Source organism: Thalassophryne amazonica, chromosome 11, assembly GCF_902500255.1.
Source record: "Thalassophryne amazonica chromosome 11, fThaAma1.1, whole genome shotgun sequence".
Taxonomy (NCBI): domain Eukaryota; kingdom Metazoa; phylum Chordata; class Actinopteri; order Batrachoidiformes; family Batrachoididae; genus Thalassophryne; species Thalassophryne amazonica.
In genome coordinates, this window is record NC_047113.1 from 29,927,154 (window position 1) to 29,949,425 (window position 22,272).

A 22,272-nucleotide genomic window follows, 5' to 3' on the forward strand; every position below is an offset into this window, starting at 1 on the left:
CTGCATTGATTTGCCAACATCAAACATGTTCAGTTGGCTATATTGTAGGTGTGATTTTTATGCTTTCTCCTTTCTCAGCCATTTTTCTGGGATCGTTCCGTCTTCCTTATGAAGAGATTAAGTGTGCCATCCTTGAAGTTAATGAAAAAATCATCACAGACTCCATGGTTCAGGTATTTCACTTAGCTCTGCCTCATTGTTGGTATATACACAGTAAGACCTTGTGTAGTCATTCATTTACTATAATAAAATGACAATGTGCAGTCTGGTACATAGTTATTTGGATAGTGACCGTTTTAATTTGCAATTGGAATTTTGCTTCTGTATGTTACTACTGAAAATGAAACACTCATGATTAGTCATAGTGGCATCCATCAAGGCTGCGTTCAAAACCCCTGAGAAGCTCGGAGCCTCAGACCCCGAGTTTAATAAGTGGATTTACCGATGAGATGGGCAGGGGGTTTTTTCATGCTACTGGACACTTGTGGTGAGTGTATTACAACCTCAGTTCCAATGATGTTGGGACGTTGTGTGAAATGTAAATAAAAACAGAATACAATGATTTGCAAATCCTCTTCAACCTATATTCAATTGAAAACACCACAAAGACAAGATATTTAATAATCAAACTGACAGACTTTTTTGTTTTTGTGCAAATTTTTGCTCATTTTGAAATGGATGCCTGCAACACATTTCAAAAAAGCTGGGACAGGAGCAACAATGCTCAAAGAACACCTGTTTGGAACAGGGTAATTGGAAACAGGTGAGTGTCATGATTGGGTATAAAAGGAGCATCCCCAAAAGGCTCAGCCATTCACAAGCAAAGATGGGGTGAGGATCACCACTTTATGAACAACTGCATGAAAAAAAATAGTCCAACAGTTGAAGAACAATGTTTCTCAACATTCAATTGCAAGGAATTTGGGGATTCCATCATCTACAGTTCATAATATAATCAGAAGATTCAGAGAATCTGAAGAACTTTCTACACATAACCGGCAAGACCAATAATCGACATTGAATGCCCATGAGCTTCGATCCCTCAGGTAGTTCTGCATTACCGAACCTTACTGCGTGGGCTCAGGAACACTTCAGAAAACCATTGCCAGTTAACACAGTTCGTCGCTACATCTACAAGTGCAAGTTAAAACTCTACCATGCAAAGCAAAAGCCATACATCAACAACATCCAGAAATTCCGCTGCCTTCTCTGGACCTGATCTCATTTGAAGTGGACAGATGCAAAGTGGAAAAGTGTGCTGTGGTCTGATGAGTCCACATGAATTTTGATAAAACTTATACACAATCACTATGATATAATACTTATCAGAATACAGCCTATTCCTTCTTGGAATGAAGGTTTTCACTCTTAGCAGAGAGCTTTCAACAACAGGCTGTAAATGAAACTCTAAAAGTTTACTGGAAGGCTGTAAATTAAACTTTAAAAGTTTACTGGGTAAAATATCAAGCTTTGTCTTTTCTTGCAATTTGTACATGTATGTCTAAACATTTGCACATTTTCTAAAAATAAAGGTGTAGAGTGTACATGATGTGTATCACTTGCCTAGCATTGATCATAATGTACAACCCCTGGCAAAAATTATGGAATCACCGGCCTCGGAGGATGTTCATTCAGTTGCTTAATTTTGTACAAAAAAAGCAGATCACAGACATGACACAAAACTAAAGTAATTTCAAATGGCAACTTTCTGGCTTTAAGAAACACTATAAGAAATCATGAAAAAAAATTGTGGCAGTCAGTAACGGTTACTTTTTTAGACCAAGCAGAGGGAAAAAAATATGGAATCACTCAATTCTGAGGAATAAATTATGGAATCATGAAAAACAAAAGAATGCTCCAACACATCACTAGTATTTTGTTGCACCACCTCTGGCTTTTATAACAGCTTGCAGATATTTTGGACGCTTTTCTTATCCCATCAATTGAAAGGATGTTTGGGGATGATGAAATCATTTTTCAAGATAATGCATCTTGCCATAGAGCAAAAACTGTGAAAACATTCCTTGCAAAAAGACACATAGGGTCAATGTCATGGCCTGCAAATAGTCCGGATCTTAATCAATTGAAAATCTTTGGTGGAAGTTGAAGAAAATGGTCCATGACAAGGCTCCAACCTGCAAAGCTGATCTGGCAACAGCAGTTAGAGAAAGTTGGAGCCAGATTGATGAAGAGTACTGTTTGTCACTCATTAAGTCCATGCCTCAGAGAGCTGCAAGCTGTTATAAAAGCCAGAGGTGGTGCAACAAAATACTAGTGATGTGTTGGCGCTTTCTTTTGTTTTTCATGATTCCATAATTTTTTCCTCAGAATTGAGTGATTCCATATTTTTTTCCCTCTGCTTGGTCTAAAAAAGTAACCGTTACTGACTGCCACAATTTTTTTCCTGATTTCTTATAGTGTTTCTTAAAGCCAGAAAGTTGCCATTTGAAATTACTTTAGTTTTGTGTCATGTCTGTGATCTGCTTTTTTTTTCTACAAAATTAAACAACTGAATGAACATCTTCCGAGGCCGGTGATTCCATAATTTTTGCCAGGGGTTGTATCAGGCAAACGCATGTTTTCTGTATCACAATGGCACTATGCAGATCATTTGAAAAAGTGATGTAGTTCTAACTGCTGATGGGGCAGCACCTTTTCAATCAGCCAGTAAGCGGGCATAGAGCCTGTGTTCTCCAATGGCGCATTGCATATAGGCTGCTCATTATGATGTAAATATCATAAATTAAATTTTGTTATTCATCAACTCTTCACAACCTGCTGTCCTATTATATAATAGTGCATTAGCTTTGGGGTTGATCTAATAGTTTTGGTATGTTGATGTTGTTGTTGATGATGTGATAGTGGTCAAACCTCTTTTTTTACAATTGAAAAGATTGTTTGTTCTCTAAATATACACTCAACAAAAATATAAACGCAACACTTTTGGTTTTGCTCCCATTTTGTATGAGATGAACTCAAAGATCTAAAACTTTTTCCACATACACAATATCACCATTTCCCTCAAATATTGTTCACAAACCAGTCTAAATCTGTGATAGTGAGCACTTCTCCTTTGCTGAGATAATCCATCCCACCTCACAGGTGTGCCATATCAAGATGCTGATTAGACACCATGATTAGTGCACAGGTGTGCCTTAGGCTCTCCGGATCCAGAATGCCGAGAAAGACCGGCGTCTGGTGTACCTGGAGAACCGTGTTGCGGAGTTGGAACAGTACACAAGGATGAACGACGTTATTATTACAGGAATTCATATTAAACCTCGATCCTACGCACGGGCGGTGTCAGAAGACAGCGGAGGGGAGGCCAGTGAGCAGGAGGCCAGCTCAGTGGAACAACAGGTGGCAGACTTCCTGCAATCTAAAGGTATTCAAATGGACTGTAATAACATTGAAGCGTGCCACCCCCTGCCCAGGAGAGAGGATGGAGACAAGCGAGCAGTTATAATGAGGTTTGTCAACAGAAAACATAAAATGGCATTGTTAAAACAGGGACGGAAACTTAAAGGAACAAACGTATTCATCAATGAACATCTGACCAAAAGAAACGCAGACATCGCCAGGAAAGCTCATTTCTTAAAAAAGCAGGGAAAAATTCAACAGACATGGACATCCAACTGCAAAACATTTATCAAATTGAATGGAACACCAGAACAAGCGAAGGTTATGGTAATCAGGAACATTGAGGATCTGGACAAATACGACCAATAAGGTATGAGGACATAAACACATCACAACACCATGACACAGACCAGAGGAACCTATTCATCTACTACCTATTCATCTACATCTGGAGACAAGAAGGATATAACTCAAAGGATTGCTGATCATGGAAAAGTAGAACTGAGAACATTTAAATACACAGACCACAATGTACTGGACTTGGAGCACGATATAGACCTGGACAATAATTTATTCTCAAATATCAATGACAGTTGTTGCTGTTATACAGATGAACAGTTTAATCGGATCATTAAAACGGATAACAAATGATCAATAATCCATTTCAACAGCAGAAGTCTATATGCAAACTTTAACAACATTAAAGAATATTTAAGTCAGTTTAAAAAAATATTTAACATAATTGCTATATCAGAAACATGGATCAATGAAGATAAAGGAATGGATTTTGAACTGGATGGATATGAATTTAATTGTGTAAACAGAAAGAATAAGAGTGGAGGAGGAGTGGCTGTGTATGTGGATAAGAACGTGGATTATAAAATAGTAGACAATATGACAACTGTGATTGATAACTTATTAGAATGTATAACTATTGAAATATGTGAAGAAAAAAGCAAAAATGTATTAGTCAGCTGTATATATAGCGCACCAGGATCTTGTATTGAAACATTCACTGACTGTATGGGAAAAATGTTCTCAAAAACTAATAAAAAAAACTGTGTTCATTTGTGGTGACTTAAATATTGATTTGCTCAATCCAAATAAGCATAAAATAACAGATGAATTTATCAGTATAATGTACAGTATGAGTTTATATCCAAAAATCACCAGGCCAAGCAGAATTACATCCCATAGTGCTACCTTAATTGATAATATATTCAGCAATGATATTGAGAATAACACTGTGAGTGGATTATTAATGACATTAGTGATCATCTACCAGTTTTCATCGTTTATAATAGAAACCATCGGCGGAATCAGCCAGAGGAGAAAATAAAATACAGGCGAGTGCGGACAGAGGAAAACATGAACACACTAAAGAAGGATTTACAGGAGCAAAACTGGGAAAAGGTATACAGTGAAAGTGATGTTGATAGTGCATATGAAACTTTTTTACAAATATTTACATCATTATATGATAAAAATTGTCCAATTAAACAAGACTACAGAAAACAAAAAATCCAAGCTCGACCATGGATGACGAAAGGGTTACGAAATGCATGTAATAAGAAAAATACACTGTATAGAGAATTCATAAAACTAAAGACTAAAGAGGCAGAAAATAGATATAAGAAATACAAAAATAGATTAACTAATATTATACGGGTATGTAGGAAGGAATATTATAGTAACATATATAATAACAAAAACAATATTAAAGGAATATGGGATATATTAAATAGCATTATCAAAAATTGTAATAAAAAACAGAGTTACCCTCAGTATTTCATTGATAATAATGTCAAGAAGGAAAATAAGGATGAGGTAGTCAACGGTTTTAATAATTTTTTTGTAAATATTGGACCAAGCTTGGCAGAAAAAATTCCTGATTCCCAACCTGAGGATTGGGATAATAATCTCATAGAAAGAAATCCCTGTTCAATGTTCCTCACAGCAGTGGATGGAAAAGAAATTATAGACATTGTGAATAATTGTAAATATAAAACATCTACCGATTTAAATGAAATTGATATGGTGGTGGTAAAACAGGTCATTGAATGGATTGTAGAACCATTAACATACATCTGTAACTTATCATTTCAAACCGGTAAATTTCCCAATCAAATGAAAATAGCTAAGGTTGTGCCGCTGTATAAGACTGGGGATAGACACCACTTCACAAATTATAGACCTGTTTCTTTGCTTCCACAATTTTCCAAATTATTAGAAAAGTTATTCAATAATAGACAAATTCATAAATAAACATAAATTACTTACTGATAGTCAATATGGATTCAGAGCACATAGTTCAACATCACTTGCATTAATAGAATCAGTTGAGGAGATTACAAACGCCATAGACCACAAATTACATTCAGTTGGAATATTTATAGACCTTAAAAAGGCTTTTGATACAATCAATCATGACATATTAATCAGTAAACTTGAACAGTATGGGATTAGGGGGTTGGTGTTGCACTGGGTGAGAAGCTACTTAAGTAACAGAAAACAGTTTGTGAAATTGGGGGAATATACATCATCATGCTTGGACAATGCTTGTGGCATCCCACAGGGGTCAGTATTGGGTCCAAAACTGTTTCTAATTTATATAAATGATATTGTCAATGTTTCCAAAATATTAAAATTAGTATTATTTGCAGATGACACAAGCATTTTTTGTTCAGGGGGGGATTTGCAGGAGTTACTGAGGAGGATCAGTATAGAAATGGGAAAATTGAAAATATGGTTTGACAGAAACAAATTATCATTAAACTTAAGTAAAACAAAATACATGTTATTTGGCTATTGTAATACAGACATACAGGTTCAGTTACAAGTCGAGGGGGTAGATATTGAAAGGGTACATGAAAATAAGTTTCTGGGGGTGATAATAGATGATAAGATAAACTGGAAGACTCATATAAAACATATACAAAGTAAACTGTCAAGAAGCATTTCAGTTCTAAACAAAGCGAAACATATTCTGGACCACAACTCACTCCGCATTCTTTACTGCTCACTGGTTTTACCATATTTACAGTACTGTGCAGAGGTATGGGGTAATACTTATAAAGGTACAACACAATCACTATCAGTAATGCAGAAAAGAGCTATAAGAATTATTCATAATACTGGCTATAGAGATCATACAAATCCACTATTTTTACAATCCAAATTCTTAAAATTCACAGACTTGGTTCATTTTCAAACAGTACAAATTGTGTATAAAGCAATAAACAATTTACTTCCAGCAAATATTAAAAATATGTTTTTTAACAGATCAGGGGATTACAGTCTGAGGGGGAAATTTAATTTAAAGCATCAGTGGGCACGAACAACATTAAAAGGTTTCTGTATTTCTGTCTGTGGGGTGAGGATGTGGAGCAGATTGGGAGTGGGGCTCAAGCAATGTCCAAGCATGAACCAGTTCAAACAGCGGTACAAAAATATGTTTTTTTCTAGGTATAGGGAGGAGGAAGGGTAATGAGGGTTAGGGTGTTTTTGTTTTTTGCTTCGGCTTGTAAATATGTAGTATTTTGTATGTAAGTAGGTATGTGTAGGTGTATATTTATGTTTGTGTATATATATGTGTATATATATGTATGTGTGTATGTATGTTGATGTGTATATATATGTATGTGTGTATATATGTGTGTATGTGTGTATGTATGTTGATGTGTATATATATGTATGTATATATATATATGTATGTATGTATATATATATATATGTATGTATATATATATATATATGTATATATGTATATATATATATGTATGTATGTATATATGTATGTATATATGTATGTATATATATGTATGTATATATATGTATGTATGTATATATGTATGTATATATGTATGTATATATGTATGTATATATATGTATATATGTATGTATATATATATATATATATGTATGTATATATGTATGTATATATGTGGCAAAGGGTATTGCTGGTTGTGGGGAAGAAGGGGTAGGGATAAATAAGCTGATGCTTCACCCTACCCCTTTTCGGACATGTTGGGTACACAGTAGGAACTTTTTTGTTGTTGTCTTTACTGATCTATCTTGTAATTGTTGTTGTATCAAATGTTCGAAATAAACAGTTTTCATTCATTCATTCATTCAGTCATTCATTCATTCATTCATTCATAGACTGTCCACAATAAAAGGCCACTCTGAAAGGTGCAGTTTTGTTTTATTGAGGGGGGATACCAGTCAGTATCTGGTGTGACCACCATTTGCCTCATGCAGTGCAACACATCTCCTTCGCATAGAGTTGTTCAGGTTGTCAATTGTGGCCTGTGCAATGTTGGTCCACTCCTCTTCAATGGCTGTGCGAAGTTGCTGGATATTGGCAGGAACTGGTACACGCTGTCTTATACGCCGGTCCAGAGCATCCCATACATGCTCAATGGGTGACATGTCCGGTGAGTATGCCGACCATGCAAGAACTGGGACATTTTCGGCTTCCAAGAATTGTGTACAAATCCTTGCAACATGGGGCCGTGCATTGTCCTGCTGCAACATGAGGTGATGTTCTTGGATGTATGGCACAACAATGGGCCTCAGGATCTCGTCACGGTATCTCTGTGCATTCAAAATGCCATCAATAAAATGCACCTGTGTTCTTCGTCCATGTCAGATGCCTGCCCATACCATAACCCCACCGCCACCATGGGCCACTCGATCCACAACATTGACATTAGAAAACCGCTCACCCACACGACGCCACACATGCTGTCTGCCATCTTCCCTGGACAGTGTGAACCGGGATTCATCCGTGAAGAGAACAACTCTCTAACATGCCAAATGCCAGCAAATGTGAGCATTTGCCCAATCAAGTCGGTTACGACGACGAACTGGAGTCAGGTCGAGACCCCGATGAGGACGATGAGCATGCAGATGAGCTTCCCTGAGACGGTTTCTGACAGTTTGTGCAGAAATTCTTTGGTTATGCAAACCGATTGTTTCAGCAGCTGTCCGAGTGGCTGGTCTCAGATGATCTTGGAGGTGAACATGCTGGATGTGGAGGTCCTGGGCTGGTGTGGTTACACGTGGTCTGCAGTTGTGAGGCTGGTTGGATGTACTGCCAAATTCTCTGAAACGCCTTTGGAGACGGCTTATGGTAGAGAAATTAACATTCAATACACGAGCAACAGCTCTGGTTGACATTCCTGCTGTCAGCATGGCAATTGCATGCTACCTCAAATCTTGCGACATCTGTGGCATTGTGCTGTGATAAAACTGCACCTTTCAGAGTGGCCTTTTATTGTGGGCAGTCTAAGGCACACCTATGCACTAATCATGGTGTCTAATCAGCATCTTGATATGGCACACCTGTGAGGTGGGATGGATTATCTCAGCAAAGGAGAAGTGCTCACTATCACAGATTTAGACTGGTTTGTGAACAATATTTGAGGGAAATGGTGATATTGTGTATGTGGAAAAAGTTTTAGATCTTTGAGTTCATCTCATACAAAATGGGAGCAAAACCAAAAGCGTTGCGTTTATATTTTTGTTGAGTGTACCAACAAATGCATAACTTTAAGAAATATGCAAGGCAACATTTACACCATTTAAAGATGGAATGCCTCAAAGTGTGCAAAAAGAAAGCACTACTTTTGCTGATAATGTGGCTGGCCTGAATATGGCAGAACCTGCTATCTTCCACAGTTAGTTAGTCATATGCTCCAGAGTTGGTAACCCCAATCAACTGTATATCCACTTTCCTGACAGAAGGACAAGGAACATTGTCTACCAAGAGGCTCTTCAGAACTATTGGTCAGTAAAAGCTATATTTAAATATATATTCAACATCTCAAATCCAAAATTAACATTTGCTTAAAAGCCATTTTATTTTTGTAGCATTCTTATAAACTAGATTTGCAATGTATCAACAGTTATAAAGGTCATAACATCAGTTCTGATTAGTGATTATGAGCATACTTGATCTGCAATATATAAAGTCTGACGAACTTCATTGTTGTTTCTTGCATGCAGCAAAATTCAGTTTTCTCTCTTGGTTTGGGGATTCCACCTATTTTGGGTTTTTAGTTAAACCTTTGCCTATTCGGACTACATATATACTTATAAGATATCTACAATTATGACAAAATATAAACTTTGGAATATTTTGTAGATTATATCTTAAACAGGTTAACCTGGGCAATGCCAGGTACCCCAGGTAGTTTCACATAATTTTTGGAAATCATGGACTTCATGTCTTCCGGACAAAAGAGGAATAAGGCCATACAGATTGCTACCAGCTCAAAGTTCAAAAGCCAGCATCTGTGATAGTATGGGGTTGTGTTAGTACCCATAGCATGGGCAGCTTACACATCTGTGATGGCGTCATCAATGCTGAAAGGTACATCCAGGTTTTGGAGCAACATGCTGCCACCCAAGCAATGTGTTTTTCTGGGAGGTCCCTGCTTATTTCAGCAAGACAATGCCAAGCCACATTCTGCACGTGTTACAACAGTGTGACTTCGTAGTAAAAGAGTGTGGGTACTAGACTGGCCTGCCTACAGTCCAGACCAATGGGCGACAGCCCATTGAAAATGTGTGACGCATTATGAAGAGCAAAATACAACAACAGAGACCCCGGACTGTTGAACAACTGAAGTAGTACATCAAGCAAGAATGGGGAAGAATTCCATGTGCATAACTTCAACAGTTAGTGTACTCAGTTCCCAAACGTTTACTGAGTGTTGTTAAAATGAAACGTGATGTAACACAATGGTCAACATACCACTGTCTCACCTTTTTTGAAATGTGTTGCAGGCATCCATTTCAAAATGAGCAAATACGAGGTCTGTGAGGCAGGCTTTGAGTGAGCACTGGTCCACCCCTCTCGTCGTCGTTTCATTGCGAGGAAATGGCGGAATGATTTGGGCTTTTTTTCCATCAGAATTTTTTCAGAAACTGTTAGAGATAGGCAGCTGGAAACCATTCGAAAAATTTATCTGGCTTTCGGTAAAAATTTTACGGGCTTCACAGAGAATAAGGAGTGTTACTACAGCTTTAAGGACAGCCCACAATGGCGCACAGCGCACCGTGCTCCGAGCCGCCATCGAGAGGCAGAAACCACCACTTCATTTCTAAACGGATGGCTGTGTGGAGCTGGGACTGTCATGTGCAATTTCTCTGGTTATCACAAGAGCTGGACATCAGCCATTTTCCGGCAGATTTCACTTTTAACAAGAGATTTTGTCATGGAAAGCCGCGCGGAGGCTTCGCGCGTCACGGCCAATTCGCTGATGAAGCGAGACAAAGGAACACCTCCGTTTCGGAGTGCCAGAGGACAAGTTGGGACATGCCCAGCTCTCCACAATTTCTCTTATACTCACTCGACTGGTAAGCACTGAAAGCTGAGATAGGCTTTCAGTCCAGCTCTGTGATAACCAGAGAAATTGCACACGACGGTCCCGGCTCCACACAGCCATCCGTTTAGAAATGATGTGGTGGTTTCTGCCTCTCGATGGCGGCTCGGAGCGCGGCGCGGTGTGTGCCATTGTGGGCCGTCCTTAAAAGCCCGTAAAATTTTCACCGAAAGCCAGATAAATTTTTCGAATGGTTTCCAGCTGCCTGTCTCTAACAGTTGCTGAAAAAATTCTGATGGAAAAAAAAAGCCCAAATCATTACGCCATTTCCTCGCAATGAAACAATGACGAGAGGGGTGGAGCAGTGCTCACTCAAAGCCTGCCCACAGGCGAATGACGCAACCGACAGGCGTGGAAAAACTCACGCATGTGCACGAAGGTTCAAGCTTGGCTGACATAAAAACATATGAATCAAATCCATATAGTTTTGAAAAAAATAAAAAGGTCCGTTACTTTTCTCACAGACCTCGTATTTGCAGAAAAACAATAAATCTTGTCTTTGTGGTGAATTCAATTGAATATAGGTTGAAGAGGATTTGCACATCACTATATTGTGTTTTTATTTACATTTTACACAATGTCCCAACTTCATTGGAATTGGGGTTGTACCATCATGCAAGCCCTTGGTTATTATTTATTTTATGTTATTATGACTGATAAAAGAAGACGTTAATTTACATTAATTACCGCATCTATAATGCATTTTTTAAAACTGCGATTGATCGCATTTTGCTCCATTTTGTTTAGATGCCACTGACTTGGTTTTTAGATAAAGTGTTTTTGAGAACAATAACTGGGCTTGCTGTCTGTGCCTTTGGGCACTTTTTTGCATAGTTTAAACAACACTACCAGATCAGAAGTATTACATTTTTTAAATAGCAGCAAGGAAATCACATTATCAGCATAACCACAGCACATGTTAGTTTATGTGGTTAAAACAGCCTCATTAATGTTTCCTCTTGCTTAACGAGACATGTGGGTAAAGTACACTTAAATACTTTTCATACTAAACTTTAACAGCCATCATTGCTTTATCTCAAATGTGGGAGTTTTTTATCAACGCATTTGGGTAGGAGCTCAATGTGGCTGTTACTTAACAATCTTAATGATTGTTATTTAACAATCATTGTTAAATAACTATATATATATATATATATATATACACTCAACAAAAATATAAATGCAACACTTTTGGTTTTGCTCCCATTTTGTATGAGATGAGCTCAAAGATCTAAAACTTTTTCCACATACACAATATCACCATTTCCCTCAAATATTGTTCACAAACCAGTCTAAATCTGTGATAGTGAGCACTTCTCCTTTGCTGAGATAATCCATCCCACCTCACAGGTGTGCCATACCAAGATGCTGATTAGACACCATGATTAGTGCACAGGTGTGCCTTAGACTGCCCGCAATAAAAGGCCACTCTGAAAGGTGCAGTTTTGTTTTATTGGGGGGGATACCAGTCAGTATCTGGTGTGACCACCATTTGCCTCATGCAGTGCAACACATCTCCTTCGCATAGAGTTGATCAGGTTGTCAATTGTGGCCTGTGGAATGTTGGTCCACTCCTCTTCAATGGCTGTGCGAAGTTGCTGGATATTGGCAGGAACTGGTACACGCTGTCGTATACGCCGGTCCAGAGCATCCCAAACATGCTCAATGGGTGACATGTCCGGTGAGTATGCCGGCCATGCAAGAACTGGGACATTTTTAGCTTCCAAGAATTGTGTACAGATCCTTGCAACACGGGGCCGTGCATTATCCTGCTGCAACATGAGGTGATGTTCTTGGATGTATGGCACAACAATGGGCCTCAGGATCTCGTCACGGTATCTCTGTGCATTCAAAATACCATCAATAAAATACACCTGTGTTCTTCATCCATAACAGACACCTGCCCATACCATAACCCCACCGCCACCATAGGCCACTCGATCCACAACATTGACATCAGAAAACCGCTCACCCACACGACACCACACACGCTGTCTGCCATCTGCCCTGAACAGTGTGAACCGGGATTCATCCATGAAGAGAACACCGCTCCAACGTGCCAAACGCCAGCGAATGTGAGCATTTGTCCACTCAAGTCGGTTACGACGACGAACTGGAGTCAGGTCGAGACCCCGATGAGGACGACGAGCATGCAGATGAGCTTCCCTGAGACGGTTTCTGACAGTTTGTGTAACAATTCTTTGGTTATGCAAACCGATTGTTTCAACAGCTGTCCGAGTGGCTGGTCTCAGACGATCTTGGAGGTGAACATGCTGGATGTGGAGGTCCTGGGCTGGTGTGGTTACACGTTGGTCTGCGGTTGTGAGGCTGGTTGGATGTACTGCCAAATTCTCTGAAACGCCTTTGGAGACGGCTTATGGTAGAGAAATGAACATTCAATACACGAGCAACAGCTCTGGTTGACATTCCTGCTGTCAGCATGCCAATTGCACGCTCCCTCAAATCTTTCGACATCTGTGGCATTGTGCTGTGTGATAAAACTGCACCTTTCAGAGTGGCCTTTTATTGTGGGCAGTCTAAGGCACAGCTGTGCACTAATCATGGTGTCTAATCAGCATCTTGGTATGGCACACTTGTGAGGTGGGATGGATTATCTCAGCAAAGGAGAAGTGCTCACTATCACAGATTTAGACTGGTTTGTGAACAATATTTGAGGGAAATGGTGATATTGTGTATGTGGAAAAAGTTTTAGATCTTTGAGTTCATCTCATACAAAATGGGAGCAAAACCAAAAGTGTTGCGTTTATATTTTTGTTGAGTGTATATAAGGTCCCGCAGTTGACAGTGCATGTCAGAGTACAAACCAAGCATAAAGTCCAAGGAATTGTCTGTTGACTTCGGAGACGGGAGGCACAAATCTTGGGAAGGGTACAGAAACATTTATGCTGCTTTGAAGGTCCTAATAACCACAGTGGCCTCCATCATCCATAACTGGAAGAAGTTTGTATCCACCAGTACTCTTCCTAGAGCTGTCGACCCATCTAAACTGAGCAATTGGGGGAGAACGGCCATAGTCGGGAAGGTGACCAAGAACTTAGTGGTCCCTCTGTCAGAGCTCTAGTATTCCTCTGTGCAGAGAGGAGAACCTTGCAGAAGGACAACCATCTCTGCAGCAATCCACCAATCAGGCCTGTGTGGTAGAGTGGCCAGACCAAAGCCACTCCTTAGTAAAAGGCACATGGCAGCCCACATGGAGTTTGCCAAAAGGCACCTGAAGGACTCAGACCATGAGAAACAAAATTCTCTGGTTTGACGAGAAAAAGATTGAACCAGGCACCATCCCTACAGTGATGCATGCTCTTGGCAACATCATGCTGTGGGGATATTTTTCTGCCGCAGGTACTGGGAGACTAGACTGAGGGAAAGATGAATGCAGCAATGTACAGAAATATCCTGGATGAAAACCTGCTCCAGAGTGCTGTTGACCTCAGATTGGGACAACGGTTCATCTTTCAGCAGCTCAATGACCCGAAGCACACAGCCAAGATATCAAAGGAGTGTCTTCAGGACAACTCTGTGAACGTTCTTGAGTGGCCCAGCCACAGCCCAGACCTGAATCCAATTGAACATCTCTAGAGAGATCTAAAAATGGCTGTACACCGACGCTGCCCATTCCAACCTGATGGAGCTTGAGAGGTGCTGCAAAGAGGAATGGACAAAGCTGCCCAAAGATAGGTGCACCAAGCTTGTGGCATCATATTTAAGAAGACTTGAGGCTGTAATTGCTGCCAAAAGTGCATTAACAAAGTACTGAGCAAAAGGTGGATTGGGGTGAGACAATCGTTATTGAAAACCCCCAGAATCCATCCCTGGACATCAAAAACGCAAACGTTTCCGCCAACCCCCTGCCGACAAAGGCCACCCCTCCCCACCCCACCAAAAATTTTCATATCTTGGGTACAGGCCTGAGATTTTAATTGGTATTGAATTAAGTAGCTCTAGAAAAGCGGCCCCCTTAAAATGTTTTTATCCCAAAGTATTAAAATATTGTGTAGGTTAAAGTCTTTCTATATGATGCTGCATTAGAAAAGAGCAGCACTGGTTAGTGAGTGAAATATAATCTTGTTCAGCAGGAGAACAATTTACTTTTTTCTTAGCTATCTCCACCTTGTTTTACCTTAAAGTCTAGGTCATGATCACAAAAGGGTTCCTACAAAAAAGTAGATGGTGAACAGTTTATGATTTGGCCATGAAAAAAAAATTCTGTCTGATGTGGGTTTTTTTGGGGGGAGGGTGCTTTGATCCCTGAGATTGTATTTCACATTTTGGATTATATTGCACATTTGGGAATGTATTTCACATGGAGTTATATTGCATGTAGTGATTATTTATTTTATATGCGAGTTTAATGGGTTTATGGCTGTGGGGAAGAAGCTGTTTTTGAATCTGGAAGTTTGTGTTCTTGCAGTCCTGTATCTCCTGCCTGATGGTAGGAGGTTGACCATATGTTGTGCAAGGTGTGTGGAGTCCTTGATGATAAGTCAGGCTCTGCTTATAAGTAGTAGGAGCTGACAATGTCATCCAGAGAGAACGGGGGCAACCAATGATTTTCTGTGCTGACTTGATGACCCGCTGCAGGGCCTTCCAGTCTGCTGCAGAGCACCCGGTGTACCACAGTGAGATGCCGTAGGTCACAGTGCTCTCAATGGCAACTCGATAGAAGGCTGTCAGTCTTTGAGATTAGGCTTCCTGAGTAATCTCAGGTAGCCTAATCTCTGCTGTGCCTTCCTTACTGTTGCCGTAAAGATATCCTGTGGTCATTATCCTATCCTATATCTTAATCGTCATATCTTGTTTTCCATCTTATTTAGAATTTGATCAAACAACTGCCTGCGCCCGAACAGCTAAGTGTCCTCGGGGAGATGAAGGATGAATATGATGACCTGGCTGAGGCTGAACAGTTTGGAGTTGTGGTGAGGAGAAACAGACACCAGCACATTTAAACATGGTTGTTTTTGTGTGTGTGTGTGTGTGTGTGTGTGTGTGTGTGTGTGTGTGTGTGTGTGTGTGTGTGTGTGTGTGTGTGTGTGTGTGTGTGTGTGTGTGTGTGTGTGTGTGTGTGTGTGTGTGTGTGTGTGTGTGTGTGTTTTAAGCAGCTGGCTTCAAAATATATGGATGAAATTGGTTTTGAAATCAGCTTAATAGCAAATGGGGTGATTAAAAATACTGAAATTAACTTATGCTGTGGTTAGTAGACAGAAATGATTTGTGTTCAGCTGTGGACCATATGTGATAAAGATAGGAATCTGCTTCCTCTGTAGCTATAAAGACACAACTTATCTGGCAATAGGAACAGCTCCTAGAAATGGAATTATATTCCCTCTTCATTTTCTTTCCCCAGATGTCCAGTGTGAAGCGGCTGATGCCACGGCTTCAGGCCATGCAGTTCAAGTTGCAATTTGATGAGCATCTAAACAACATAAAACCAGATGTTGTGTCTGTGACAGCAGCTTGTGAGGAGGTTAGGAATAGCCAGTCCTTCTCAAAACTACTCCAGATCATCCTCCTTGTTGGCAACTATATGAACTCCGGATCCCGCAATGGAAAAGCATTTGGCTTCACATTGTCATACTTGTGCAAGGTAAAAAGCATCTTAGGTACTCTATACAGTAAATGTAGGAAAGGCTGACATCATTGGATCCCATGATACAAAAGCTAAAACATCCAGACACTTCAGTTTACAGCACTTCACTTTTTCCACATTTTATATTACAGCCTTATTCCAAAATGGAGTAAATTTATTTTTCCCTTAAAATTCTACTTGGAACACCCCATAGCGCCAACATGAAAAAAGTTTCTTTTTTTTTCTTTTTTTTTTGCAAATTAATTAAAAAGAAAAACTAAGAAATCACACCTACATAAGTATTCACACCCTTTGCTCAATACTTTGTTGATGCACCTTTGGCAGCAATTACAGTCTCAAGTCTTCTTGAATATGTCACATGCTTGGCAAACCTGTCTTTGGGCAGTTTTGGCCATTCCTCTTTGCAATACTTCTCACGCTCCATCAGGTTGGATGGGGAGTGTTGGTGCGCAGCCATTTTCAGATCTCTCCAGAGATGTTCAATTGGATTCAGGTCTGGACTCTGGCTGGACCACTCAAGGACATTCATAGAGTTGTCCTGAAGCCACTCCTTTGGTGTCTTGGATGTGTGCTTAGGGCGGGGGTGGGCAATCATGTGCCATGAAGGGCCAAGACACTGCATGTTTGTCATTATAGGGTAGAATTTTGAGGAACAAAATGAATTTCATCCATTTAGGAATAAGGCTGTAACGCAACAAAATGTGGAAAAAGTGAAGTGCTGTGAATACTTGCACCATAGAATTTTTTTTTTCATGCATTATTTTTAAAACAATCTTCCTTCTAATCAGTTATGTGACACCAAATCAGCTGATCATAAGCAGACGCTGCTCCACTTCCTTGTTGATGTCTGCCAGCAGAATCATCCTGATGTCATGAGCTTCCCTGACGAGCTCATCCATGTTGAAAAGGCCAGCAGAGGTAAATGGAACATCTAAAGAATGCCAGTGCAGCTCATTATCTGTATTATTGTCTATTATAGCCAGCTTGTGTGCCCACATTGCAGTGTGAAGGCCAGCAAAGGGGAGATTGTAAAAAGGGTGTTATAAGCATTTGTCATTGTTCTTTGGCAGGGCACCAAGATACCGCCAACACTGTAAAAGATACTGACTTAGAACCAATGCATGTATGGTAGTTTACATCAATTTATCTTCACCTTGAACTTTAAAAAGTCCAGATATGCCTTTTAGTTAAAGATTTAATTTTGTCCATGAATCAGGCTTTTATTGTGCTGCAGTGTGGCGAACATAGATCAGAAAAGTTCAATAAATTCTTCTTTACTGCAATTATTGGTAATAATTGGCTTCATGTTTTGTAATGTAATATATTTAGTGCCTTTGTCATACAATAGTTGCAGCATTGTGAATTTTCAGTTGGAGAGTTAGAAGGGCCTTTGTTGTTGTTTATATACATGGATACATACACTGAAATTTTCCCTCTGCAATTAGCCCATCCTAATTACAGTAAGACAATGTAGCCTTTAGGAACAGTGGACAGCCATAGTCTGACACCCAGGAACCAATTCCTGATATAGAGACATCGCCTTGGTCACTGGCAGAGAAAGAAGCAGACTCAAATGTACATGTTATAACTTCATCCTTAATTCAGCTACAGTTTCCATAAAGATATTTTGCAATTGTAATGTCCTTTTGGACCACTTTTTGTGTGGACTAGTTTGCTTGTGTTTTGGCCAAACTCCAAACCATGCTGTGATTGATACAAAAATCAAGTGATTATTCTATCGATCTTGGGCACGAAAAAGTATGTCAGATGTGACCTCAACTTTCAAATTGATATTTCATGTTGACTGTTTTCCTGAGTATAAATCACATTGGACTATAGGTTGTACCTTTTTTCTGTCATCTGCTCTGTAATTTTGGATTTTTGTGCATTGTTGTTGTGTACTCTGTATCATCGGCATTTATGCTTTGATTATTGCAGTTTATTTTGTTTAATGCTTTTGATCTCTGTTAAGTCATATATAAATAGTTATTAGTAACAAACAGGTGATTTTTCAGTATATACGTTGCACTGAGTACAAGTCACAGGTCCTCCCTAAACTAGTAAAAAAAATTAATTAATTAAAAATGCAACATATTTTGTTATATCCTGCCCATTGGTGAACAACTGTGCCATACCAAAAAAACAAACAAACAAAAAACCTAAAGTATTCAACATTACAGTGTCATCTGCGTATTCTTTGGTAACCTTGTAATGTATATATTTTTTAAAGTTACATGTCCTGAAAATTCATTTTGTTTATCATTTCAATCCTAACAATGCTACTGCATTCTTCTTAAGCAGATCTTCTGTTTTTCATGCTTCTCTCACACCTGCACTTTCATACATTGAAGAATTCTTAATAGTTATATTTCTCCTGTAGTTTCTGCTGAAACACTTCAGAAGAACCTGGAGCAGATGGGCCGTCAGATTAAGAACTTGCAGAAAGATCTGGATACTTTTCCTCCTCCACAGAGTGACAAGGATTTGTTTGTGGAGAAAATGTCCATATCCTTTTTGTTCATTTACATATTTAATGTGTTTATTAATGCAGATGCATAAAAGTGCAAGGTCAAAAATCTTACTGCATATTCTACATTTTCATATTTTTCCAGTTCACAAATACTGGCTTTATGTTCCTTAACTTCATGCCCTCACAGTTTTGTGGGAAGTGCCCTGGAGCAATATGAGAAGCTGGACCTCATGCATAAAAATATGGAAAAGCAATACACTGACTTGGGAGAATATTTTGTTTTTAATCCCAGAAAGATCTCTGTAGAAGACTTTTTTGGGGACCTCAATACCTTCAAAAACATGTTCCAGGTGACTGACCATTTGATTTCTACTGATTTCCTTTTTGTGTGTGTTATGACACAGGTGTGATAGAATTTAACTTGACATATGTTTTTAAATGACTACTCAACAATGTTTGGATAATGTTTAAATCTGTTTTTAGGAAACAGTAAAAGGATCATATTATTCTCCTTTTAAGCTATGTATATGTATAGGTCACCAAATTTTCATCCATAGGCACAGATGCGATGCATGCTTTACAAAAAAAGAGGTTAAGAAAACAACCATTTTTTTGTGCTTGTTTTACCTAAAAAGGAGCCATTATTCATCATGCCCCCTCTGACTTTGAAGAAGGTTTCTCTCCATCTGTCCTCCACAAATCCCACTTCAGTCCCATTCCATAGATGTGTTTTTCACACCAGGCATGAGGCCAGCTCTGAAGTTGCACACACAATATGAGAATTCCAAAACAAACCTTTTCATGGATAACTTTTACTTGTGGCAGTCATCTGTACTTAGAGTTTTTGAGCATGTTTAGCATGAAATCCCAACCAAATTTAATGCCAAATTAAAGGTTGCAAAAAATAAATAAAACTTAGCACAATATGTCCCCTACAATGTTGCCTAAATGCTAGTGTTGGCCACTTCAGGTTGTCAGTGTTATGCCTGGTTCACACGGCAGGATTTTAAAATTATCTGTAGGTTTCCAAAACCTGAGAGACCACACGTGAAAATAATAAAAAAAAAAAATCATAGATCTAACAGGTTTGGTCATACAGTGTATGGCTTTCAACCACACGGTGAAGTCAACACACCACACACGAACAGATTTCACACATGAACATTCCCAGGTCAGACAGGATATCTTGCAAAATCTCTTGAGATTAAACGTGACTTCAGCGTAAACAGACGGAGATAGTTTGTGAACTATTTAAAACTGAGGGACAAAAGATACAAAAAGAAAAAGAAAAGCTGTTCTTTAAAGGAGTGGAGACAGCGTGACCACCGGATTTTCTGGTAAGTCAGAACAGCTGTTTAGATTTTATTTTCCACTCCGTATGTCCGGCACCTCACTTTCTGATTGGCTTCACATCACATTCAGGCAGGCTGCGTGCTCATTTGTGGTCGGGGGACAGCACACACACACACACACACACACACACTGCGATATCGGGCCAAGACAATCCAACATGTTGAATGTCCCCGGTTTGCAATTGGAGTGCCCCGATGTCCTTCCGAGCAGATCAGAGCGCTCTTAACACACCACACACCGGTAGGAATATCTGATAAGATTATCTTTAGCGTCATCACGATTGTCGAGGCGACCTTAAGATGGTCGGAAGGGGAAGATCGTGACCGATATCGGCCTAGTTATCTTGCCATGTGAACCAGGCTTTACCTGAGCCTTACATATTGTTTGTTTGTTCTTCACTATTTCATAGAGAAGGTTTACCTGGAACCTGATCAAGGAAAAACTCAGTATAGTGGTACAACACGTGATAATGTGTTAAGACAAATTAAGCTAACTTTTACACAGACAAAAGTGTGCATGAACAGTTAACTTCTGTCAAACAGAATTATAGTGGATAGACTCATCTTAAACTATGTAAAATGAAAGTCCAGATAATTTTTAAATCTATTCAAGAGGATATTTTCTAAAGGGAAGTGAAAATAGAAGACGTAATATGGATATATCCCCATATTCTATACTGTGAAGCTGTTGAGTCTGACTCCCCTTGGACAGAACACCAATCCAATGCATGTTACTTCTGCCAAGACCAGTCCCCATATCAGGTGGGTTGGTAGAGACAGTATGAAGTGTGTTGTCCAAGGACATGGCCAGGTAGCATGACTGGGAATTAAACCCATGTCTACATATTAATAATCCAACTCCTTATCTCACTGAGCTACCTACTGTACACACAAAATACATAAGATGCAAAGTTGGAGCCCTGTATGATTAATCAAAAAGCTGTTTTATAAAGGATAATTAAAGCACACCAGTACTTAACAGTAGGAGTGATGTTTAACTTTCTTGACCTTTTCAAGCTAAGTCCTAAGAGTTCTAGACACACACAAGAGAGAGCAGGAAAAGCCTGAAGTAGATGAAAGGGTTCAGGGCTGTACACTGTATTTATTGCCATAATAATGAAAATAATTGGCCTGAAATATTGTTAGTTTATATGTCAACTGTTGGGGAGTGATGTGGTAGTTAGTAACCTACATGACAAGTTACTCTGGTTAACTGCCAGCTGATGTTTTTGATGTTTAGTTTCTGTGTAAATTCATCAAATCTATCCAATCTAGTCATTGTCTAATAATTTGTGCTTTTTTTTTTTGGTCATTGTACTAGCAAGCAGTGAAGGAGAATCAGAAGAGAAAGGAGGCTGAAGAGAAGATCAGGAAGGCCAAACTGGCCAGGGAGAAGGCAGAAAAGGAGAAGGAGGAGAAACTAAAGAAGAGCCAGCTCCTTGACATCAACGCAGGTGACTGGGTTTGTTTCACTGGCAGTGCATGAATGAGAAAAGAAGCAAGCACTCACACAGCTCTCATGCTCTCATTTTGTATTTCTCTCCTATACCAGTTGGGGGCAGTCAGACTCCACACTTAAGTAGAATACAAGTGTCTTACTTTGTGAGTGCATGTGAAATAAAAGCCTGTCATATTTATAGACCAGAGTAAATCTAATGGTGATGACCTCTGTTTCAAAGTGACATTGAAGTCTCAGATGAGGGAGGAAAGGAGGAATCACTCTCCACTTTTTTCCACTGCTCTTGTGAGTGGGGCTTTGATTCCATAAAAGAACAGAAAGTCTAGATCTCTAACACCAAAATGTTTCCCGTCATCTTTGAGCAACTTCAGAAAACACCCGCATGTTGTTCACACACATCAGTCTGTGTTCATCATGTGAATACAAAGTAAAATGCTGCCTTTGCATACACACACACACACACACACACACACACCCTTCTGTCAGTGACCTACTTTCAAGCATTTTTCCTCTCTGGCTGCAGTTGCATTCACATGGCCCTCCACAGTTTCATGGTCAAATTTGTGTCTGTGTTCGACTGATTTTCTACTTTATTTTTTCTTTCTAATTGTTGACATATCTGGCCCACATGCCGG

General features: G+C 39.4%; 1 protein-coding gene across 1 annotated transcript in view; it reads left to right on the forward strand.

Annotated features, from left to right (window-relative positions):
- The window catches only part of LOC117519815 (protein diaphanous homolog 1-like), a 307,697-nt gene that overhangs the window by 241,130 nt on the left and 44,295 nt on the right, over positions 1 to 22,272 (forward strand). The window contains exons 20-26 of the mRNA XM_034181058.1: positions 79 to 173; positions 15,584 to 15,685; positions 16,114 to 16,353; positions 17,145 to 17,274; positions 18,737 to 18,861; positions 19,012 to 19,176; positions 21,500 to 21,632. Coding sequence (XP_034036949.1) covers positions 79 to 173; positions 15,584 to 15,685; positions 16,114 to 16,353; positions 17,145 to 17,274; positions 18,737 to 18,861; positions 19,012 to 19,176; positions 21,500 to 21,632 — 990 coding nt within the window. The remainder of the gene's footprint in view (positions 1 to 78; positions 174 to 15,583; positions 15,686 to 16,113; positions 16,354 to 17,144; positions 17,275 to 18,736; positions 18,862 to 19,011; positions 19,177 to 21,499; positions 21,633 to 22,272) is intronic.